Source organism: Gymnogyps californianus, chromosome 13 (genome assembly GCF_018139145.2).
Source record: "Gymnogyps californianus isolate 813 chromosome 13, ASM1813914v2, whole genome shotgun sequence".
Taxonomy (NCBI): Eukaryota; Metazoa; Chordata; class Aves; order Accipitriformes; family Cathartidae; genus Gymnogyps; species Gymnogyps californianus.
The window spans coordinates 13230151-13255878 of record NC_059483.1 but is presented as its reverse complement, the minus strand read 5'-3'; the positions used below and the strand labels follow the sequence as shown (position 1 = coordinate 13255878).

Below are 25728 nucleotides of genomic sequence, written 5' to 3'. Positions count from 1 at the left end.
CCGAGGACTCCCACTCAGGCTAGAGAAGAGGAAGGTAAGGGGAACACACAAGCAAAGCCCTACCTTGCCCAATTACTACTTGGGATATTCATCAGCTTTCAAATCAAATCCCTTTTTCAGAAGCCAGAATCTGGCTGCATGCTGATGTGTCTATCATCCCCAAGCTATACACTGAACAAAATAATAGACCCAGAATCATTTCCTTCGCTGTTTTCACATGCCAAAAAGAATTTCACACCTTTCAAGCTGCAGGTGAAAATGTTACATTCCCATGTGAACTGTACAAGCCATTTATAAAGATCTGTCTCAGGATAAAAACACCCCATAGATTCTAGTTTATCCTTCCGTATGGCAGCTTTCTCCATGAGTCCTGAAACTTCAAGCTATAATGACTCAGGGTAACACTTAAATGGAGCCCCATAAAGAAAACTTCAGTGTTAGATTCATTACTTCTGGCTGTGCAACAGACAAATTTCCCCCTGAGGAAAGCCCTACTGTTAGATTTGTCATCCTGGAGGAGAGTAGAGATCACACTGATTTCTCCTTTCTACAGCATTATGCCAGGAAGAACTCCCCCCAGCAAACACCGAAAAACATTTCCTGCACAGAGCTCCCCTGCACACCCCATTGGGTTCTCCAGGCTCCAGCTGGTGTATTCAGGCAACGCTGTTGTTGCTCTGGGCACGGTGGCTGAAAGCTCAGTGAAAGTCACCTGCCCATGGCACTTGCAGAACTTTTTGGGCAGGTTTTTCACCCCACAGTCCACAGGGATGTGCTAGACAGCCACCAGCATCTGGCTTACTGCAGTGACATCAGGTACTGCCACACTCCTCGTCCTCTGTCCAACTCACCATGTGCTTTGCTACTTAACTGCTGCCCATTTTCAGGAAGCACATCAAACCAGAGAGGGCAACCATTTATTACAGACCAAAGTACAACCGTTAAATCTGTTGTATCTATGGCTCACTGTGCAGTTAGATTTATGGGCACATGTGGTAAGTGCAGTGGGGAGTGTTTCTGCTACCTTCTCGATGATCTTTGCCATGTACTCCGTGCACTGGTCCTCCAGCCGGGTCAGCTGGAACAGCTTTGCAATCCTCCAGATGCTGACAATGTTGTCCTCATCGAGGATCTGAGCCAAGGTCCTGCCACAAAGGCGCTTGAGCCCAGGCAGCAAGTACATGTCCGCCACGCACAGCACGTCATAGGCGTTTTCCGGGGACAGCTGGCAATGGAAAGAGGAGAATTACTGTCCAGTCCTACCCACTTCACCTGTCTCTGGCAAACTGCCACCTTCTCTTTTGTTCTAGCAGATTCCCTGAAGTGTTGTTTGGCCCATTACCGGACAAGTGTTAACAGTACTATGGAGAGACAGGAGCTCGATCCTTCAGGGCTAAGTCTTCCACTCAGTTACCACAGAGGAGTTTAAAATGCTACAGTGGTGGCTTGCTCAGCACAAAGCAAGAAATTTGCCACGCTGCAGCTAACCCCTCTAGCTAGGCACAAAGCGATGCTGAAACACTGAAGTGCACCTGAAAGCTGGCTGCTAAGAAATGTTCAATGTGGCAGTGGAAGGAGGTAGCTTTTACCAGAGGTACTGAAAGCCCTTCAAAGCGACGAACAGAACAGGCTGGCAGAACAGAGCACCTTGTCCCCACTAAGACTTTTCCTCCCATTCTGTACTCACTGGACTCACATTTTGTGAAAAACGTGCAAAATTCTCTTAAGTTCCTTCCTCAAACTGGCTCTGCTAATTCAGCCAGCACAACCTCCCTGGCACAGGGATACATCCAAGGACAGAAAATTGCACCCCAATAAACTGTAGGTGAGGCCCACCTAGGTAAGGAACAGACTCTGCACATCAACTACTACTGGAGCTTTAACAGGCATTCAAACTGAACGAAATTCATGCACCAGATGCTCAAGCTTACACTGTTGTGAATAGCCTTTAACATTTTCAGGCTCTTGAGCTAGAGAACCACCCTCCCATTTCCCTCTTCGGTACTTTTGTTTCTTGCAAGTGATCCGAGGATAAAAAATACTGTAGATAATGTTGGAGACACCACCTCCAGCTTCACTCAGTCTCTTCCCCCTGGCTGGGCAAATCCTATTTTAGTCAGCCATCTGCGTCACTAACCTGGAACTAGAGCCTCTATCTGCACAGTTCTGTTCCTGCTAATGTGAAGTGCAAAGAGTACAGTTACCCACATCCATTTTAACAGCAAATCTGCAGGATGCAGCATACCCTGACTGTGGAGGAGGCAAGATCACTTGCATTAACAGACCAAGCCACACTGGTCTAGACTGAGGAATGGTAACACTGGTGCAGTGTGGTCCACTGCCCTGATAACTGGTCGGCAGCAAAAACACTGCTGTCCACAGCTACACATCTTGTTGCTCACTCTGACAACTGCAAAAGGCTGATTATTTCTTCTCCTACAGCTGTCCACACCGGTGTTTGGAGAGACTACTCACAGCAAATGTCTCAGCTGTATAACACCCTGCAACAGCTGTGCAGAAGGATGCAAGATGTAACAGAAGCATGCCATGAGTGCCGTAGTGCTACAGTGGTGTAACAAAGCTCTTGGGGTTATTAATCAAGTACTGCTTTGTCCTTTCATAAGCTCCAGGAACCTCACGAGTTGGAGGTGTTTGAGTCAGTCGTACTGACGGCAGCAGCTCCCAACTGCTTGATCAAGGACAAACCTGGCAAACGTTCCTCCAAAAGCTCCCCTTGAGCCTACACAAGTATTCTGATCAGCAACTTCTCTTTCTGCCTGGAACCCTTTCTGTCCTCTGCACGCACTCTCCCCTCCAACTGCAAACACTGTCACTACTACATGGCAGAGAGACATATAAATCCTTTGGAAAAAGAAATGTGGAATTGGGAGTGCTGACACTTGGCTGGAGAAACCCAGGGCAGGGAGAACACTCCACATATAAGTGTGGAACTTGAGCTATATTCCTGTTTTCCTGACCATTTTTCCTGGTAGTTTTTCATGACAGATGAACTCTCTGCAGAGGCTCACATCTTGGCTGCTCAGTTTGAAATCCAAAGTATGCACCATTCTGCACAGAAAACATATGAGCAAGATCCTTTCAACTCCTACACATTGTTGTTGGTCTGTCCTCCTGCTCCAAGTCCAGACAGGGCAGCTGAGGCACCCCTTGGACAGGGATGGCTGCTTGGGTAACATCCTTCCTGTGAGCCACCACGAGGAGGGCAGGCAGACTGGAGAGGTGCAAGGGAACAGGGTCATGCTGCAGTGCAGTCACAAGGTCAGGAGGATCTTCACAACCCCAACATGCTTCTTCCCCTCTCTGCCTGCCCTTTCAGCGCGTGGCTGAGGGAAGAGTGCAGACAAGTGAAGCATCTGCTCTCTGGCATACCAATGGCAATCCTGCCCTTGCTGCCTGCTAAATACATCTCTCCCTACTGCACATTCCCTGCTGCTACGCCGAGGTGAACAGATCAGCACAAACAAGGTCACAGCTGCGTGCACTCTCTGTATGTGGCACCTAACCCAGAGCACAAATACTGCTTGGGAGAAGTGACACTGGCAGGTGCAGCAGCGTCTCTGATCGCTGCCCTAATGCCAGAATGTGTTCTGGCATCTTGTAGCTAGACCTGCTGAAGGCATTTGCCACAAAACCAAAGCAGGAAGCTGCTCAAACCCTGAGATTTGCTGCACCTTCCATTAGGCTGAAAACTAGGTGGGTTAGGGCCGTTTTGTTACTGCTTACGATACTGAGTACAGCAAGGCGTTGGTCTCCCAGCGGAACCTTTGCCCACCCCAGCAATAAATAACAGTGGAAATAATGCCTTGCTACAAATGGAAAAGTGGGCTATGCTGCCAAGAGTAAATAAGCAGAATCTCTCAACCTTTCCACATCTCCAAATGTGTTCAATCTGCCATCTACTGGCAGCTGCTCACCTTATGCTTCCACAGAGCCCAAGAGGGAAATCTGCAAAGCCCTGCATTTATCACGCCAACATACAACGTGCAACCTAATTTCCAAATTTTTATTATGAGATGAAAGACTAGGGATTTGCTTCCCGAATGTCATGCACATAAACTAGATCCCTGCCTGGGTAACAGCAAGTCCCAGTATGTGGGTTCCTGAGACAGAAGTGAGGTAGCAGAGTAGGGCAGTGGGATTTAAGAAACCACACACCCCCCCGCCCAGATGCTGTAGGAAAACACTGCTGTGAACACCTCCAGAATTAACCAGCACAGGAGGAAAGGCTCCATGGCTGGCCTCACCTCTGTATCATCACTGTAGATGTAGTAGAGGACCCGGATGAAGATGTCTTCTGAGATGTTGTGGAGAGTCACCACAGGGATGCTGGGCTGTGTCTGCAGCTCCTCACTCTCACTGAAATGGTCTTCAAGAAGGGCTTTGAAATAATCACTGCGACCACAGAAAAATGCCTGGAGAGGGAATAAAGACCAAAACACTAGCATCTTTCTCACTGCACCAAACCAAACAGCACTACCAACCAGCTGTCAGAACAGCTCAAAGATATTTCAGAAGTCCAGACTCTGTAACTCTGATTCTCCCTATATTTTGAAGCTGCATCTCCAACATTTTTCCATACCTTATTTCTATCCATGCCTACCCTCAGAACCAAAAAAACAATTTGTAAACTTAAGAGATTTGAAAGTAGCATGGCATTAGGGCAGGAGTTTGAGTTGAGGTTGGATCTCAAAATCCATTCTTACTGCTGTTTACTTGCAGATCAAACATTCCCCTCTCCAGACACTATACTCACAAGCCAGCAGTAGGAGATTTTGCAGCTGTGAATGCTGTAGCTGAATCCATAAATTTATCTCCTCACCTCTGCAAGAAAGGCAAGGCTTGCTGTTTTGTTAAACGCTTTAAATATAGTTTCCAGCTGCAATAAAACTTTGGTTTTTCCAGCTGATGAAGCAATGCTGCCTCTGCAGAGTGTATCCAGCACTGGATGAGTGGGGGAGACAGGTAAACTAGACTTACGGCAAAAGGGAGGAGAAGGAAGTACAGCACAAGCACATACCTTGTGGCACAAAAAGTTGTAATCTGCCACCCGGAAACACACGTCGGGACAACTGTTAAAGTTGTCAGTGCTGTCAAACGGCAACTCCCCAAAACCAACCTAGGAAGAGAAACCAGAAAACCCTACCTTTAACATCCGTGCTTTAAACACGCCCAGGGTCCCAAGTTTGGACTTCTTGGTCTTCCCAGAAGCAACCATCCATCTCTTCCCTCAGCACAGTGCAGAGCACCAGAGATGCTCTGAACACAGATTTCAACGTGAGGAGCTGAAGTCCTCGCACTCCTGATAAGAGATATTCCTTGTACAAGTTACAGCTGCCTCTCTTATTCATGGAAACTCCCTGACCCTCCATACACCTCTGGAAAGCATTTCTGTGCCACCTAACAAGGCAGATAACCAAGTGGAGGCGAAGTTTACTTCACGTAGTGGGTATCATAAGCATACTAGAGCTTAGGACTAGCTCTTTACTGTGTAGATGTACAGGAAGATGTAGTAACGTATAGATTGCATAGAAGTACACACCAGTTTGAAATGGTTTTGCTACAATTACTGCTGCACTTGAATAATCCAACATTTCTAAAGCACATTTTAAATTTCTGATTTGATTTGCAGCCAAAGATAGTGTTGTTGCAGTATTAATACTCCAGTGAATTATTTTAACACCAATACACCTCCTCCCAGTCCTGCATGCCAACAAAGACGGCACACACAGACACACACACACAAAAAAAAAAATCTGTTGGCCTTATTTTAAAGTGACACTTCCAAATATTTTCACTTTCACCTTATCCTATATACAGGGTAATTCAATTGTAAAAAAAGTTTATATGCACAGTCACATAACCAAGACAATTAATCTCTGGAAACAAAAGTTTCCCCTGGTTCTTGCTTTCCAAGCACATGCCCCTGAGCTGCATGGGCCGAGAAGTTTATTACTGCTGTCTCTCATCCAGGAAAGTTACAAGTTTGCACCTGGGAAAACCCTGGGCTCACTCTGAAGATCAGTCTCCCCATCGCAGACTACCTAAGCACCATTTCCAACACGCCTGCCTCTGTCCTAACTGAAAGCAACTGACTTTCAGCTTCACTGAGGAGCCAGATGACTCCTCCCTCCCAAACTAAACAAAGACACAGCCTGCAATACACTGGGTTGGTGCTCTCAGCCAAGCTCAGTTCGCATGCAGTGAGGTTTCTCTCACAAAACAGGTTCTAGGATGTGGCAAGGCACCAAGCTGGCAAAAGCTCACACCACCACTGAACATGGCAATCTGGACCCATTTTGCCAAGCTCTTTGTCTGTCCACAGCAACATTTGGCAGCTTCTCATTCCTAATCACAGGAGAGTAAGCCCAGTGACATTCAAATTGTGCACATGACTTGCAGTAAAATTGTGCACACGGCTGTCGCAGTAATGCTGCCTCTCCATAGCACCTCTCTCCTGAGAGTCCTTCCCCATCGGGGAACTCCTCTCCCAGAAGAGATGCAGCAATTCAAGGAACACTCCCCACCTGATCTATTACCTGCTTTTCATACAGCTGTAACACAAAGGGCACCTCCAGCATTGAAGATGAGATCAGATTGTCCCATTTGTAGATTCCCCAGGCTGCTATTTTGCTGTTATCCGTGTCTCATGTTTCAAGGCAACGAACAAACCGTGGTCTCGGGATCTGCAGCCACACTCTCTGTGGCATCACATTACAAACGCTAGTAGTCATGATCCAACTGCCCACTCTGTTTGCCTTGCTGCTATCCCCACAGCTTCCATGTCCTCTCCTAGGAAGTCTGACATGACTTTCAAGGCTACAACTTTGCAGGCACATTACAGGTTAAAAAAAACCTAGAAACAGGCTCTGATAAGATGCCACTCTTTGTAGCACAAGAATTTTAATTGAGACATAAACTCCACATCTCCTATGTGCATCCTTCTTTGCTCCCCTTTCATTGTCCAAAGGTAAACCTTTAAAAGGAATCCATCCCTCTGGAATGGACATGGGAGTTTTATTTGTCTCAGAGGTTGTCTCCTGAATTACAAACTCCTCCGGGCTCAATTTCCTGCTTCTAGCCTTGCCTGGTCCCCACGCTGATGCTCACGTTTACAAGGTCATTTCCAATTCCTACTACAAAAGCAGGTTCATGTCTTTGTCTCTCCTATTCAGCATGAAGTGGCTTTGCAGATTTTTCCCTTTTACTCCCCTTTTAAGTCTCTACTACTTCTACTCTCCTCCCTTGTCATGCCTGAGGAATTTAATCTCCCTTTCAGGGTCTCCCTGCAGAAAACTGGCTTATTCCTCCCACCCCCCCATTCAGGCAACCTCCTTAGCATACCTCTGTCCAGGCAAACCACAGCTGCCAAAGTTAAGCATGTTGCCCAGGAAGCACAAAACAGTCTAGCCTACAAGATGCAAACACATTCACAATAACTCAGTCACCATACAGAAATATTCTCAACACCTCTATAGCATAAGACTGCTTCACAGGATCTTCCAGGCATCACATGTGGAGGACCAAGTCTTTGCTGCTATGAATCGGCTATTAGTGCTTAAAAAGAAATGTTGCTAGAGGCAAAAACATACAAAACAAATCAGTGGCAGCAATTTGTACCTTGGCCAGATTATCTCAGCAAGAAAATTGTAAATAAATTACAACACAAAATACAGGCGTTAGTGATCCAAGAGAAGATTACCAGCCCATAACCAGATGCAAGTGGACTGGATAAAAAAAAATTGGAAGCATATTGTAAATAGTTCAGTTACTCTGCCTCTGCCAAATGGGCAAAGCAAAGCACAGGACTAACTGACATGGAGAACCACACCACGCAGGTGCGGAGACAGACAAGATGGAACCCATCTACTTGTTTCAAACTGTTCTTTCTACACATTACAAGGTTTAGCTTTACCCCAAAAGTGACAAACAGTCACATTTTTTTGCAGCCACACCAAATGTCAATACAGATGGAGAGAACAGTATTATTTCACGGCAAACTCTGATCCTTTTAAGTCTGATTTCATCTTGGTTTGGAAAATAAGATTTCAGTTAAAAGGTAATGAAAAACCAGCTACACAGAAATGATGTGCCTACAGTCTCATATACTGGAAGCCCTGGAGTCTCTAACTCAGAGGTCACCTAGCAGACACGAGATGAAGAGCTAGACAGACAGACAGTGGAAAGCCACATGGGTTTTGACAGTTGCCTGGCTTTTGATGGTATTTTACTTAAATCTGTCACTGCTAAACTTTATTGCAACAAACCAAAGAAGCAGCTGTTGAGGTCAGAAAAATTCTGGCCATTACTGGTTTAAAACAAAATAGAGACAACAACCACACTTTTAAAAACAAACACTGAAAGAGAAAAGGCTTTCAAGCATAAACAGGAATGAGAAACAAGATACCAAGATTATAAACATGTTTAAGAGTTCAAAGAATAGATAGTTCTTACTCTACAAACTAATAATGAACTGTGATTGGATATCAAATGTTAATTATTGTTTTAGTCATATAACATATTACTGAACTATGAAATTGGGATGCATAGTTTTCTGCATCATTCAAGTATCAGAGACATTACATGCAAATTATTAGTTTATAGTGAAACAGAAAGTTGCATACATCCCCATTTCATGTAATATGGCATTACATGATATGCAGCAGCTCAGAACGTCTCTTGCCAAATTCTGGAAATGCTGGCTTTTATCCAGCAGCCAAATACCTATTTTGTTCTGCTGTCCTGGTTTCAGCTAGGACAGAGTTAATTTTCTTCCTAGTAGCTGGTATAGTGCTGTGTTTTGGATTTAGTAGGAAAATAACGTTGATAACACACTGACGTTTTTAGTTGTAGCTAAGTAGTGTTTATACTAAGTGAAGGATTTTTCAGCTTCTCATGCCCAGCCAGCAAGAAGGCTGGAGGGACACAAGCAGCTGGGAGGGGACACCGCCAGGACAGCTGATCCAAACTGGCCAAAGAGCTATTCCATACTATATGACATCATGCCCAGTATATAAACTGGGGGAGCTGGCTGGGAGGGGCGGATCGCGACTCGGGAAGTAACTGGGCATCGGTCAACGAGTGGTGAGCAATTGCATTGTGCACCACTTGCTTTGTATAGTTTAATTCTTTTAGTATTACTATTGTCATATTATTATTATCATTAGCATTGTTTTTCATTCCTTTCTGCCTTATTAAACTGTCTTTATCTCGAACTCACGAGGGTTTTTTTTTTTTCCTGATTCTCTCCCCCATCCCAGGGGTGGGGGGGCAGTGAGCGAGCGGCTGCGTGGTGCTTAGCTGCCGGCTGGGGTTAAACCATGACATCTGCATAGGCTGGAAAAAAATGTATGTTTCTCTTGAGAACACAGATGTTTGTACGTGACTATTCAGTTGTCCCTGACATTTTAGGTTACATAGTTTGTATACTATCCCTTGTATGGCATCAAACCCTGTAAGAATGAGGATGTGCAATTCCTCTGTCCCAGAACAAAGATGCCTAATTCACAGAACTTAACAATTTGCAAACACTAGGATGAGAGAGAAATGGCAATAGGATAAAGAGCTTTGTTCATATATTCTTTCTAAGTTATCAAAAAAAAAAAAAAAGATCTAGAGAGAGAAAAACAGGAATCTTTTAGAATTTATCAGGCTTAAACAAAGCACCCATGTTTGTGCATGGCATACAAATTCTCCAGTGAACAGGCGTATGCCCATGCCCTCTTCACTTTTACAGCCATTTCAAGTCTAATGCTACTGTAACTGTCTTCGTTCTGATCTATGAACATCGCAAGAAACCCTCAGCTCACAGAGGCATTCACAGTGCTGTCAGATGATTATGTCATTCCAAGTTTCATATTTTCCTTCCAGCTCCTATTCTGCATGAAAGAATTAAAAGGGAAGTGTTTCTAACCCTTGAGAAGAAAAGCTTAACCCGACAAGAGCGTGCCATCAAGGTCTGGAACAAGCAATCAAACAGAAAGCATTCTTTTTATTTGTGAAGTGACTTAAAATTTACGTATATCTCACTGTTTTGGGGCCCACGATCCTTTTTTGAATTCTTGGGGAGGTAAATCTGAGGCTTACTTATAGTACCTCCCTTTAAAGCCTGCAAACATACAGAAAATCATATTGAAAGCCACAAATAAATGCACAGTTATTTGGGGGAGGCAGGTTACATAGGAAAGATTTCTGCATTGATAGATGGTAACTTGATGGAGAAAAACTCCCTCTATAAAGTGCTCAGTACTCAGAGAAATATGTCTGCCAAAGGCCAGCACAAAACATGCTAGCTTAGTACAGGTAAGAAACCTTATCCATGCATACGCACACACACACGCTCTCTGCACCAGGCAGGACTATTCAGCATGGGACAAAAAGAAAAAAGGCAATAAACTTTGCTCCATCACTCAGTCAGACAACCTGTGGGCACAGCAGCCACCTAAAAGGAGTTCATGTTATTAAATTCAGCGGTTGGTATAAGAAAGAGGAAAATAAGCACAGGCATAAGAGCAAAGTGAATCTGCTGATATTACAGAAAACAACAGATGCAGGGAGAATGAAGACCACTAATATTTATCCTGTTCTCCTGCAATTGGGAGCAAAGATCCACATATATGAGCCTAACTAATAATACTGATGGTATTTTAACATAGTGATCATCAACCTGTGGTCTGTGGACTATTTCTAAGGGTCAACAAGACGCAGTTATGAAAAGCAAATCTATTGCCAGTCAAGTTAAATTCGCTTCAGAGGGACTCACATTTCTGCTGGAAATATTTTCAGGGTTTGAAAGCACCTCTCCACTGCTGGGTGTCAGTTCCTAGTAAGCAAGCCCTGCAAGCCGTCTTCCATCTATATGTCCCTTCGGGTACCAATGCCTGCTGATAAAACATTTCTGATACTCAAGAAGGATGGCAGAGAGAAGGAAAAAGAGCTGAGGGCCAGCTCGTGTCCCATTGTAGTCAATGGGGAAATCCCTACCAACGACATGGCAAGGGTTCTGTTTACCAAGATCCCTGATGGGGGAAAAATCCAAGGGAAAGGACCAGCACTGACAGCCTCATTAAACAATTTTACAGCATTTCCAAGCAATAAAAGGCTTTCAGCATTTGGAGCACCAGCAAACAAGCAAGCACTAAACTCAAATGGAGAGAATGTGACTGAACACGTGTGAACACATATCACAGTCCCACAGAGACCAGAAGTAGTATAAATGCTCCCTACCCGCAGTTCAGCTGGCAGGGCGCAGTCTGCTAGAAGAGCCAGATCTTCCTGCAGCCGGCAGTTACCTGTGGGCTCAATCGTCAGCACTTTCACACAGGTCCCTGGCTTGGAAGAGACTGGAAGAAGCAAAAAACAAAAGAGCAGAGATGCCTAAATTCCTCTACAAACATTCTCTCCCATTTAGAGAAAAGAAAGACACTCCAGGAAAAATCAGTTTTATTGCTGTTTAGCTTTTACTGCAAAACACATGTGGTTCTTCTATGTAAACATGCATACAGCACCCCTCAGTACAGCTGGTGAGCAGGGCTGGAAGGGGATGCATGTATTGTCTCTTCTCAAACCTCCACTTAATTCTTTGTGCTGGAATATCAGCTGTGGCAAACACAAAGTTGCCACAGGCATATTTCAAGCCCAACTTGCTCTCTGCAATCCTTGTCATCAATTACAGTTGAGGACCGTTGATCCTGTAGGAGCCACTCATACAATGCCTTCCCCAGCCAACGACCCTCACCACTGACAGTGTCACCTAAGGTGAAGCCCATGCCAGGGAGTATTTAGTTAAAGCTGCTTCCATGCCTCTCTGCTCTGTCACGTGCTCTCATGGGTCCCATTTCAGCTGTGCCATCCTAACTTCACTCCAGGGAACAAAGGGTTTTATTCTTGTTTAGGTAATAAGTTCTGTGCACCTGAGTCTGTCCTCTACTCTCTACCTGTAGATCCCCAAAGCACAAAGACCTTCAAAACACCCGACTCCTGAGTGTGCCTGTGTTCTTCGCAAACATTAAATAAGTATCACTACCGCCAAAGAGATCAACAAACCATACAGAGATGGCAACTTCATTTGCCTTTTTCAGACCTAGTGTGTCTTCCTGTCTTGCCCCACCAGCTTACACAATTAAACAGCCTAATAAAGGGGAAGCAAAATACACAATCATGCTTTTGTGGTCTTGCTGTGACCAAAGTTGATGTGGAGCTCACTGGGGCCAACCCCCCTAACTTCAAACGAGCGGCAGCCCAAAGTATGCCCAGCTATTGTGTTACAATACCGCTGCCAGCGCAGCCTTTCCTCTTTCTGGCCATCTCCCTCGCACAGTTCACTACCTCAGGTTTGTTTTCAGCTCAGCATGCTTTGGGGTGAAGACTGGATCACGTAAGACATTCAAGAGTCCCTGGCATATAGGGAAGTATGTGAAAAAACATGGAGCACCACTGGAAAATGCAAAGTTGTGGTGAGGAAGGCTTGAGATGCTGTTGGGAGCCAGAGAGATGCAGAGTTAACTCTCAAGGACAAAAGAGTTAAGCGGCCCCACGCTGAAGCATTCAGAAGAATTTCTGACAGGCATGATTCACTGCATTAAAACCCCTCGCAGGTGAATCACGCCACCTTGAGACCTCATTTTTCCTGACATTTTGCGCAGCATTACATGAGCTCCATCAGATGACTCCATTGGACCGTGGGCGAAACAAGACCATGATGTGCCACAAAACAAGTTCTCCACCCCCTCCTCCACATTACTGCTGCACCCTTCAGATATGCCACCACTGTACCTCAAATAGGCTGAATATCCCAGAAAGATACTGGAAAGGGAAGGATAATCTACCAATACAAGGCAATCAGGTACCATCATTGCTACACACAGAGCTACACCAGCAAGGAGAAAGGCTGCTCTATTAGCACTAAACGCTACCTTCAGATAGATGACTTCCAGGATAAATAAACCACGAGAAGACCTAGCACCAACACAAACAAGACTGAGTGCATTCTCTCAGAGAGCCCTGTCCACTTACAGACCAGCATGAAAGAACAAAATTTCTCACTGTGCAATTAGAAATTCTTCATGGCAGAGAAAATAATTTATATTTCTGTAGTGCCTATTATAACAGTCGCCAAATCAGTGAGGCTCTGTAAGCACTAATGGACCCAGCAAGTTTTAAGCAGTAGTCAAGGGAAAAAGTTCTTCTCTTGGGATCTACAAAGCATCTGTGCACTTTCACAGCAACATGAAAGAACAGTGATTTGTCCGAGAAGCAAATCTATCATGAGACATTTCAGACACTGCCTCTCTCAAATCCAAAAGCCCAGCATTTGGTATCACAAGCAACTCTCTCCTAACAGAAACAGTAAAAATCTAAGTGACAGAACAGGAATAAGCTGTTGGCTGCAAGCAAGTAGTAGGGACCATCACCTTCTTGCAAGAAGTAGGAATGAAGGGTTTTCTGAAAAGAGCAACATAAACAATGCAAGGAGCTGGAGGGAATAACCCAACTACAGTTGAGAACAGAGGATTTTGTCTTTCTTCCTAGTCTAGCCCAGCTGTATAGCACTAAACGTCACCTACCAATTCATCAGCTGCCTTTGTTTTACTGCTCAATACTTCTTTGTAGTCTTTTGTTTCAATTGAGCCAATGCACCACAAAAAATAAGAGCCACAAAAAACCCTATCAAACTCCCAAACCTTTCCAAAAGGATGCCACACTCGGATACCTGCCTTATACATCCTCCTCCCAATGCCACAACTAGCTATAACCACAGATTCTGTACATCCAGTGCCTTCACTATCAAGGTAAGCATCACAAACTTTGCTCTCAACCAACGTAGAAATAACTGCAGAACATTTATTTTCAAATACCTCCACTTCTAAAGGAAGGATATGGCTTAATCTGGACAAACTCTGTCTGAGCTTTTCCAAACACTGCAACAGTTTTTTCTTGTTATAGCCACAATATGCATATGGGGGAAAATATGCAAGCATTCACACTGAAGTCTATCTCAGGTGCAACAGAAGACACTGGGTCATCATCTTCAGGGTTTTCCTAAACTACTGTCTGCGCGTGCCAAGATACTAAGTGCTTTTGAAATGCTGATTAACTCTAGATAATGAGATTGCAGACTGCAATTATCCACTGGAGCTGCACAAGCTTGAGTTCATGTTGTTTTATTTGGCACATTTCAACTTTGTAATACAGATGCAAGACATGACCCTGCTCTGCAGACCTCAATCAGATGTTTATTCCACAGAAAGCACTTTGAACAAGCAGAGATTCCTAATGCGCTAGAAGGAACAGTAATGCTTTGTCAAGTGCCAGACATGATGTGACCTAAGATCTTTCCCAATTTTTTCACTTCTATAATTCTTATATGTATTACTTTCTGGAGAATCAAGTTTTCCTGGCTTCCACATGAGATCTGATATGAGAAACAAACTTTTAACAGACCTATCAGCAGTTCTGTCTATTCATTTGAATCCAACCTGCCATAAATAAAAATCAAGCCTAGTACTTCCATCAGTGCTTTACACCACCCATTGATTACGTCTTCTGTCAGGCCTTAGAAATTAAGAACAACTGTTCCCTCCCAAAGAACACAAATTAAATGATTTGTCCAGTGCCATCCAGGAAGTTTGTATTACATTTCCAAGTGGAGCTTGTATCTGAAACTCCCAACCAACCCGAAATGTTCCTTCACCATTTTCCATTTTTAAACCCCACCAAGAAGTCAGCTTTTTTGCAGTTCACAAATTTAACCACTGGACTTCATGATCCTTAAGTTGCCCATGACATACTATGCAATGGCTTCAGACAGCTAGCAAAGCTATCCACCTTATTTTCCTCCCACAATCTAATACGAGATTTTAACTTGATGTATTAAGGTGGAATGGTCGCCTCCAGGGTCTCAGCTAGACCCTGGGAGAAAAAGATAAAAAGGAAAAAAAGGGGGGGGGGGCAGGGAATCTCCAGCATCTCACTGGATTACTCTGATATCAAAAGATACCACAAGATAATTTTGTTACCTGATTGTCTGAGTAGTTTTTATTTTCTATTCATGGTACTCACCACCACTCCCCTTTTCCACCGCTTATTCAATACACAAAGTGATATCTTAAACTATTTGTAGCAAGAAACTAAGAAATTCAGGAGGCTGAATAATCAGAACTCATAATTCAAAAGGGAAAGGTGGAATAGCTACATCCCTACCTCTTAGATCAAGGAAGATGACGCTATTGACTTAAAAGCTACAGACTAGATTCTCTTCTCAAACCAAAATTAACTTGACTGAAGTAAAGGAGTTAACTCAGAGCATGAAATGAGAATCAGATGTTTTCAGCCTGAAGGTTTTGTTACCAGATAACTTTTTTTTACTTAATGACTAACACCAGTCTGCCCTACTTGTGCTGTTTTGATTCTTCTTCATGTATCCTTTAGCTTGAACTAAGGAGACGAATGATAAACTCCAACTGCTGGTTTTCATGCACTAAGCTGATGTCATGATTAGATCACAAGCTCTTTGGCTAACAAAAAGCCCTTAAATAGATGATTGCATCATTTAAGGTTTGGCACATACATGTGTTATAACACTTTTTTAAAAGCAGCGAAGTATTTCTGAAAGCATACGTGTATTTATCTCTCTCTCTGCATCCATTTTGAGCCAATCATCAAACATTTTACTTTGGTTAGGGGTCAGAAAAGGACTTTTAATTGTACATATTTTATCTCTCCAGGGAGAGAGCTTGTTTAACAAGCTGTCTGCTGAAAGGCACTTCTCAATATACCCCACAGTGCTCCACTGAATGTCTGGCAACCACAGCAAAGTCCTGCTGCCATGGCTGCTCTACTAGAATGAAAACATTCAATATAAATGATAAACATGGATGTGTCAGAAACCACTACAGCTGACCTACAGAGAGCCCATGACTGAAAACTATCATGCAAACATGGGAATTCCACAACAGAATCATCTTCTGGAAGCCCCAAGGGCACCATGAAACATCGACCACCACACTTTCCTCTTTCTCCCTGAAAGGGCACACAGGCACAGCAGAGACAACAGCAAGTAAAATGCTTACCAAATTCATAGACTTTTTTACATTTGGTCTCCAAATCATCTATGAGGTCCTGCAGCCGACACTGCTTGGCTAACCTCTTGCAATCATTCACATATTCTACGTCGATATCAAGACGACCTGCCAAGAAGAAATGCAGCCAGCTCTTTTAACTCATACCACTTAGGTGTAAAAATGGCAAAAATTAAGGACTGAAGACTTGATGGCACAGAAATTCAGTAATTAGACACACTGCCTCACTTTTCAGCATCCAGCTACAACTCAGTCCAAGAAGCTAAGACTTGGTACCCCACCACCCACCACTTCGATGAATCTCAGTTTGGCATCTAATTCACATTCCCACTTTCCAGTGTCTACCCTAATAGCTTCATTCAAGAGGCCAAAGACTGAACAGGCTTATACAAAAGATGTCTAATTCCCTCAGAAAAGAAAAAATAGCAGCACAACAGCAGCATGCATGACTGCCACCATTGGCTACCTGGCTTTGGGTAAGAAAAGACTTTAGGCTCACAAGCTGTCATCCCAAAATCTTCTACCATCACTGAAAACGTGGCAAGGAACATTTCTGAAAACACTGGACTGGGGAAGGAGAGCCTTGAAGATAAAGTTATTTTCTGGCACCACCTCCTGGCCTGAAATGGTTCAGCACTTAGCATGCCTACAATACAACATTTGGCATTTTCATAGAAGGTTTAGGATCAACGTCTGTTCAGAAAAAATATTAGAAAGTAGTCAAAGCATTCAGTGCACACTGCTCAGGTCTGCCAGACTGAAAATGTCCTGCGTGGGAACGTGGCTTTTCACCATCTTAGGGGATTGTTATCCCAGATGACAGATTCACCTTCCTTAAGTTAAAAATACATTCTCCACATCCATCCAACCAACCAACCTAAGCTGATTTTTTTTTAATTGACTGTATAATTATTGGCAGGACAACAACTGGCAAAAGGTACAAAAAACTTGGAAGAGCTGGGGATTGCTCACATTCTCCAGTTCTGCCAGCAGAGAGGATGTGTTGGCGACTCATGCACCCAAACACAGTTGTCTGCAAGCCTGTGCCACCCAAACAGTGCTACGGCAGAGGCACAGGCAGCTGCCCACCAGCCATGTATACATACACTAGACAGTAAGTCATTTACCTGTGTATAGATACTGCAGAAGAGAGCCAAAGGCTGCTGGATTAATCTAAAATAAAACATGAGAAAGTTACTTTTAGAATTCCCAGGAACTTAATAACAAGCTTGAAACTTGCCTGGATGCAAACATGATCCTAAACAAGTCAAAAAAACCCCACTTAAATAGCAACTCACACACTGCACCCAATTTCCTTGCTCCTCCTGTAACTAATGCTGCCACTCCACCTGGCTTACACAGCTCTTTAAATGTATCAACCGATACTCATCCATGTGCCTAGGGCGACAGGACCTGACTAATGGAGGTGCTTCAAAGACACAGTTATAATACAGGCTCTGTAAAATCCAGTCTTTCACTGGTCGCAAACATTTCCAACTCTTCTTGAGAGAAAATACGTGTTCTTGTACAAAGAGAAAGGAGAGGCATTAAGTAATGTCCTGAGAAACTGGAAGTATGTTTGTCATGAGAGGTTTTGCACAGCCACAATCAAGCTATAGAAACATATGCCAGAGTATTGGTGATTAACGGATGGAATGCACTTATGGCCTATTTAGCTCTTGCTGCAAAGGCAACAACAGGGACTCAATTAGTGCCAATTATGGAGGTGATGTCTTCACTACAGACCACCTGTCCACCAGGAATTAGACGGACTCAACTCATCCCACAGAGGAGTCGTGACGCAGCTGGCAGATGGTAACAGCTACCTGCTACTGCAATTAATTAAGATATGTTTGAGCGCATGACAGAGGGAACAAAGGGGAAGTACGCAGTCTACAGCCTTCTGTTATCTGAATAAGATGCTATTTTACTGCATAAAGTGCCACCACAAGCCCCTCTCCTTGACTAGGGTCATTCTGAGCTCCAGGAGCTCCCTGTGGAAATTAACCCTCAAACTGTCCTTCCTACTCACTTTTCTCACCCCGTTGAAACAGGAAAAGAAAGGAAACAGCTGGAGGCACAGCCTTGCTCACCAGTGGATGCTTCAACACTATCATGTTCTTCCCTTTCCATTTGGTCTCAAACATTTCCGCAAAGTAGGCGCTGCGAGCGCTGAGAATGCAGCGGTGGGCACAGAACGATTTGCCATGAACAATGAAAACGATGTCGCTTTGGTAACCCTGCTCCAGCAACCTGTAAGGAACAAAGAGAGGGGAAATTCATTGCAGAATGAGAAAGGAGAGAATGGGGTAAAGCTAGTGGGGCACATGGTACAATTAAGTCTAAACAAACAAATACCTCTGGACATTGCAGTCTCTCCCTGCCCAGTTAGAAGGCCAGCACGAGGGCTGGTACTTCACATACTAGACTGGGATCTCTCACTCCCTCCAATGACTCAAAGAAGTTTCGTTAGTGCAAGAGGGAGGCTGCAGAATGAAACTTTCCTGCCTCAGGTGAACACCTGAACACAGGGAACAGATTTTAAAGCGGAACTAGTTGCCCCCAAACACATCTCTAAAGGTTAATCCTGCTTTTAAATTGTCAGATGACAAAAAGCCCTACAGAAGCACACACTTCCAAAAAGAATTACTCCACTACAAAGTAAGGCGCAACTTTCCTGCTCTCTGGGCACTGTCAGTGTGCATGCTTTAACCATGCAGCAAATAGGAGAGGACTTGATGTCACCCACCCTCAGAAGAAGGAAGGATGTTACAGGCATGAAATGCAGGCAATTACATCAGAGATGAAGCCTTGTTTATGACTGCATGCCCATACCCTCATTCTTTAAAAGGAAAAAACCCAAGATTGCTACTTCTAGAGTTTACAGCAACCATCACTAGTGTTTCCTAACGCCCATCACCCCTTGCGTATATATCCTCACAAACAGCCCCAAGAGGTCAAATCAGGCAGGTATCAGGCATCACGCTCCTTCTAGAGAGCAGGACTGGTGCACAGAAAGGTGTGGGGTCATACAAGGAGATGATATCAGAGTAGGGTCTTGAATGCTGATCTTAATCTCCTGCCACTAGAACATCTTTCCTACTAGCGTCTTGCCCAAAACAAAATAGAAGCAGTTAGGTGTTTATTTTTTGCCCCGTACTGTCGCCCTTTGTTTCAGCTTTAAGGCAAGGTCTGTTTGGATTGAGAAGCGGAAAACAGCACATTTTAGTTTTCATGTGCGCTCAACCCTGCATCATCTGAGCCACAAACTCACCAGGGGAGTGATAAATCACCCTGCAAAATTCTACTTCCCTGAAAGGCAGAATCTGATTTTACTCAGATAAATGAGTTTCCTTCCTCCCCTCTTTCCCCACAGCTTCAGAAATTAGGACTCTGTAGTAATGGGAAGATTGTCAGATCTTTCTAGGACTTATTTGCTCTCCAATTTTGAAGATACAGATGCAGAAACCTTGTTGTTTGGTTTTTTTTAAGTCATTCCAATGGGGGGGAAAAAAAACCAACAAAAAACAACACCAAAAACCAAGTCTGTGTAATAACATCAGAACTACTAGGGCAGAAAAACAGCAAGAAGAAAAGATTGACATTATTCCTCTACTCCTAGAGCAAGTTAGGCTTCTTCTCAAGCTCTAGGCTAAGACTACAAGGTGTGACAGGCAACTTTCAGAAACTCCTTAAAATTAACACATTTTAATGAACAAAAATAAAGAACTGAGCACTGTCTCTATAAGTCCATTTGAGGCTTCCTAAGGCGCTGTATCTCAGAAATGAGATACCTATTATCACTGCTGGAAACCTCGGCTTGCAGGCTATAGCACTTCAGGCCTGAAACTTAATTTCAGTTGACATATTATCCTAAATGGCTGATGTGGTTTTAGTGATCTGATTTTGGTTTGACAATCAAGGATGACAATCTAATGCTTCTGCATTATAATGACCGGCTTTCTGTTGGCTCTGGAGTCTGTACCTACGTCATTGGAGACTATATTTTAAATGCACACATACCTGGAAGTCATCCCTCAGGGCACAAAGGAACATCCCTTAGGAAGCTCCACATGCCCCGGAATGAGATAGGGTACTGATCAGTTGCCTTTCAAATCTGCCCTTAACAGAGAGCTTGGATATCCAGGTTAACAGCTAAGGAAGGACGACAGAATACGTTGCACATGGAGCTGCCTCATCTGCTTACCGCTGTAGGAAGACATCATAGTAGTCTCTCTTCATGCACTTTGCCGTGATCTGTTTGTACTCCTTCAGCAGACGTCGGATGGCATCGCTCAAAGCTCCATACAAACAACGTTCCCCATCAAAAGTGTTTGCCTCACATTTCGCTCCTGCAAAATCATCACAGGTGCATGCCAGCAGGCAGAGTTAAATCTTTCTCAAGTGTCCCCGAATGGTCATAAACGAGTATGACTTTTGGCTGGTGACATGTTTCACTGTGATCCTCTATGCTACTGAGCATATTTACAAAAACTAAGCTCCCCTTACATGTGTATAACCTAAAGCTGTTCTCCCACAGCAAAATCCCTTTCTGAAGAAGTCATGACTCATTTAAACTGACCCTGGTAATAAGCCTCTCAGGATAGTTCCAGCAGTGTTCTGGGGAAAAGAATCTCACTGTACAAAGAGTACAATCACTTACCGGACTTTTAACAGCTTCTCCTAAAAAGCATTTCTGCCTTGCACAAGGCAAGAGATGCCTGTTTAGGTTAGAGTCTGCTAGGAATTGGGAGGGCACTTGCATTTTTGCTATTTCAGAATTACACAAGTGGTTGATTAAGACGGTCTGAATGCAGTGGAAGAGACAAACCTTTTGAGATCTGACTCTGCACTCTGAATCCTCTGCCAGAACACAGAACATCACCACTACCTAAGGGAATTTGCGTGCTGGGAACCAAATGGGCAGGCACCTTGCCTGGAGAGTTTGTCTTGCTTTGTTTGACGTTAATAAAAGCCCTTGCATTTCACCTTTAAGTCCTGTTTACAAAACAAGGCTACCAGAAGAGTACAAGAAAGTTTTACACAGACAGTTCTTCAGATGAAGTACAATTCTTACATCGGCATACTCCCAAGAGCAATGCACCCTCGCAAAACATCAGCTGTGATTTCAGAAAGTCATGCTGCCTCAAGTCATCACAGAAAGCTTCCCTGTAGCAAATTCAAGTAGGAAATGGCCTGCAAAAGGGACCAATAACGTGTGTTCAGGGCTTGCACTGCAGCCTGAGATCTCTGATCAGATGGTTGGTTGTAACAGAAGTAGTTTTCACAAGGGGCAGCTAGAAGGATATACAATCCCTACGGACCAGTACGGAGAAAGATATTGCACCCATAACCAGTACACTTTTGCTCACCATTGGCTAGAAGATAGCGTACAAGCTCCTCATGTCCACAGAGGCAAGCATAATACCTGACAACAAGAGAAAGAAATTAGAGATACAGCAGGAAGAAAAATTCAGTGTTTGGGCACACCACAGCATGCAGACCTCAACACTGAGCCATCCTTGATAAGCTTAGAGGATGACTCCTCATAGGAGTGAGGAATTGCTACTGAACAGCATAGAAGTCTGATCCCAGCAACAGACTAAGCAGAATCTGTTCCCAGCACTCCTAGGCACTGCTGTCCTGCAAGGAGATCTCAAGGTCCCAATCTGGGTTCAGCATCTTCTGTTGCACCATCAGCTGCCAAATCCATCCTCATTTTAATGGAGTTCATTTCATGGGCATGCAGCGATTCCACTAAATTCTCAAAAACACTCCTTGCTCCTTCTGTTGTCAGTCTGACTGCTGCATGCTATGATAACGCGGGAACAGCACCCACACCGGATGTACAGCAAATCCACCCCTCAAAGTCCTACTTACGATGAGTTTTGTTTTCTCTTTCACAATCTAAGCCTTTCATGATTCTCTTTCACAAGGACCTCAAATTGTCCTACAAACTAGGAGAATCCTGTAACATGCATTGCAGCAGGTAAATGTTAGTCTACCTTTACTTTGGGAAGTTATTCCGTACCCGTACTCTAAATATATTGCAGATGTGTAAATACACTTTGGAATTAGTATGCGGCGAGGTAAAAAGCTCACACAACCCTCCTCAGCACCAGCATGGGGATTCCTCACTACGTACTGTATGTTCACAGCCTTGCCAGACAAGACTGTGATCTCACAGTCACTTTGCATTTCACCAAGCCAAGCCTTCACCTGAAAAGACATGCCACAACGCCATCGACTTTGAGGGGGAAAAAGCCTAATCAGGCCAAGAACAGACTGCTTAATCCAGGTAATTTGGTCACAAAATTAACCAGCCTTCTGAGCACTACAACAGCAAGCATCAGTCAGATGGGGAGACAAAGACATATTTAGCACAGTACCCACAGAGAAGAGAAGCAGAAATATGTAGCCAAACCTCCCAAAAAGCAGAACCTGAGATGTTTTGTAACAGTGCTCCTAGCTGCTGATGCCGACGGAGCAAAAGAGCTCTGAAAGCCCTCCCCTCCCGCCCAGCCAGTGCTCTAGGCTGCAGGACTCACAGAGGTGTACTGTCCCATTTATCACGGACATTAATTTCCACATCTCGCTGTTCAAGAAGGTATCTGGAAGAAAAGGGAGAGAAAAGTTATAACTTCATGCAGCTACGCACTCAGTCACATTCTCCTCTTTCAAAAGATGTAACTTTGAGTTTATACAGTAACTTCCAAAGGTATTACAGGATCTTGCATTTGACTTGGGGAGCTGTCAGCTAAGGCTGAAGGGCCATCAGTCAAATCCTCAAACCAAAGAACGGTGTCCTGCAGCATGGCTTGGCAGCTCCCTTCAATCTTAAGTGGTGCACAGGGGGAAAGAGGGGAATCAAATCCACCTCCTGCTGACCCCTAACAGGGCAGAAATTGCAAAAGAAGCCTGAGCACTTCAGCAGTACCTTCACATTCTCCAACAATGCTCACAGCCTGGGTGCTTACAAATAAGTGGCCAAGTTTACAAGGCCGAGGCTGGACTCCCATCCTGCTTATGGCTTTTCTTGCCACAAGGAACAACATCAGTGTCACTCCAGACTGCTCTTAATTCCTGCCGCTTCCTTGTCCTGCACATTTAGGCTATATCAAATGCTGCCAACGCTCCCTCTTTGGCATCTCTAGAAGCCAGCCTTTGCCTTGCACACAAATATCCTACACAGCCTAGCTCTTGTAGCCTGTCCCCAACTACTGCAACAACCATCTCTCCTAACCACATGTAAAAGTCCCCCTCAGCCTTCACAAAGATTCTCAAGGTTTACTTTTTTTTCTCTCATCCACCACATCAGCCCCCCCTTTCACTCCCTCCATCCTTCCTGTCTCAAACTTCAGGTTTCTCTGACCACATTCAAAACCCCAAGCAACTCAGCTCCTTTCTACTCAGCCCCATGTGGTCAATTTGTCCCCTCTGCTTTGACAGCATTCCCAGACCAATCGTTTCTCCACTATCGCTTCTACGCTGGTCATCTTAAACCTCTGCAAGGCCACCTGCAGGGCCCCTCCTTCTACAGTAAACCTGCAATTTACTGCTTGCAATGAATTAATCTAACACAAATACACAACTGATAACAATGTTCCGCAGACCTCATCTGCCTGCCTATTCATCCTTCGTTAGCAAGCACCTTGAAACAGAGAGGCTCCTTCTGATTATCTCGGAAGATCCACATGTTGGGAGCTGGAAGAATCAAGTAGGATCAAAAGGTGAAGAACAGTCTTAGACTCAAACCGTGAGATGCAGCAGAAGAGTCTGTTGTAAACTCTGGGCCTTTGCATTACAACGTCCATTCGCCCTGCAGACAACATGCCCATCTGCCTCCCGATCCGAGATCGCTGCAGCTAAGCCATACTGCTTCAATATGAGCAAGGGAGGCTTGACCTGAAATTTGGCAGCCTGGTACTTCTCAGAGATACTACCACAGTCTACAGCACAAGGTGTCTAAATATTTCCATGACGATTACTTTCCAGAGATCTAGGTTCCTACCAATGCAAATAGTTTCCAATGGTAGAGAAAGAGCAGCTGAAGAGAAGAGACTTTTGCAAGGACATTTGCCATAGACAGCATTCATACCAATGAAGTATGCAATACCACTTGATATTCAGGTGCCTGAATTTTAAGAAAACAGGCCAACCTCGAACAAACCTAAGAACACTAGCAAAGACTCAGCGTACACCCAATTCCTTGGGGGAGAAGCAAGGTGCGTTTATTTATAAAGAAACAAACTCTCCTTTTCACACCCCAGGTATCTCCTGGCACCGCGGCTGCCCTAGAGAGACCCAAGGCTGCGGGAGCCCGCTGGTTTAGCGGCCAGGGGAAGGCCGGGCAGGGCTTGTGGTAAATACGACCCGCGGCGCGCGCCGGCCCCGGGGCAGCCGCAATACCGTAACGCGGCACGGCGAGGCCAGGCTGCCCCCGCCAGGCCCGGCCCCGCTTCCCCCGGGGGACTCAAGCGGTTAAAGGCAGCGGCTCCTGCGGGGGGGGGACGCGGGGAACTGCTCCCCTCCCCGCCCCGGGCCTGGCAGCTCGGCCCCGGCCCGGCGCGGCCCGGCTCACCGCACGCGGCTCACGTCCCCCTTCTTGCAGCTGGTGAACAGGTCGCTGGTGTCCATGGCCGGGGCAGGCCGCGGGGCGGCGGCGCCGCATTGACGCGGAGAGCGGAGGGCAGCCGCAAGGGACCGGGCCGGGCCGGGCCGAGCCGGGGGAAGGGGCCGGAGGGGCAGCGGCGGCGGGACGGAAGCGGCGGCGGATGTAAACACGGCGACGGGCGGGGCGGGGCGGGGCGGGGCGGGCGGCGCGGCGGGAGCGGAGCGGCCCCGCGGCCGACCTGGCCTAGCGACGGGACGCGCAGCGCCCCCCTGCGGGCTGGAGGAGCAACTATCTCGTGGAGCCCAGTGTGGGAGCGAGGCGGGTTGCTCTGGGACACGCGTGGAACTGGATGTGCTGCTGCTCCAGGACACGTGAAAGCGGTGAAAAGGGGGTCTGTTCTGGAACAAGCATGGGGGGGGGCTGCTCTGGAACACACCGGGGCTGGTCCAGAACTGGGGGGTGGGGGCTCTGGACCACGTGCAGTTGCGTGGGGTCCAGCTCTGGAGCAGGTGTGGGACGGTGGGGAACTGGGGGGACCTGCTCTGGGACACACATGGCACAGGGGTGTGCACACAGGCAGGAGCTCTGCTCTGGAACAGAGGCTTGTGCTAAGCCACCCTAGCAGGGAAACAGGGGTCCTGGGCTGGTCCTGTGGGGATGGGGCAGGGGGCACCCCACGGGACCAGGACTGTCACCCCACAGTGGGGACCAGTTTCCCTCGTGCAGCAACCTGCAATGGGAGAATTAAGGAGTGCTCTGTGGGGAAGGGGAGGGGGGGCGAGGCTGACTGCCCCCCATCCCGGCAGAGGGACCCTGGCCAACACCGCATTAACAGATGTGGCAGACATGAATTCATGCAGATGCAACCAAGCAAAGGACTCCGCTCGGGTCAGTGTTCAGACACCCAGGAGGTGCGTTTTATTGCAAAGAAAACAAAACCACAACCCTGTCGCTTCCAGGGCCAGACGCGAGTGTTTCTAAGCGTTCTCCGGCAGCAATCCCGAGCAGTGGCCAAGC

The 25728-nt window shown here is 45.5% G+C and overlaps 1 protein-coding gene across 2 annotated transcripts in view; it reads right to left on the bottom strand.

Moving 5' to 3' along the window:
* ABTB1 (ankyrin repeat and BTB domain containing 1) overlaps nt 1–24782 on the bottom strand; it is a 29130-nt gene extending 4348 nt beyond the window's left edge. Inside the window, exons 1-12 of one of the 2 annotated variants that reach the window (XM_050904598.1) lie at nt 24679–24782; nt 23749–23801; nt 22646–22708; nt 21470–21525; nt 20305–20449; nt 18191–18350; nt 17225–17270; nt 16089–16205; nt 11245–11360; nt 5039–5137; nt 4266–4433; nt 1025–1225 (exon numbers count right to left, since the gene is read on the bottom strand). In XM_050904598.1, the coding sequence (XP_050760555.1) occupies nt 1025–1225; nt 4266–4433; nt 5039–5137; nt 11245–11360; nt 16089–16205; nt 17225–17270; nt 18191–18350; nt 20305–20449; nt 21470–21525; nt 22646–22708; nt 23749–23801; nt 24679–24768 (1314 nt within the window). In that variant the 5' untranslated portion in view covers nt 24769–24782. The remainder of the gene's footprint in view (nt 1–1024; nt 1226–4265; nt 4434–5038; nt 5138–11244; nt 11361–16088; nt 16206–17224; nt 17271–18190; nt 18351–20304; nt 20450–21469; nt 21526–22645; nt 22709–23748; nt 23802–24678) is intronic. The other variant, XM_050904599.1, reaches the window with a different exon arrangement.
* Between the last annotated feature and the right edge of the window lie 946 nt (nt 24783–25728).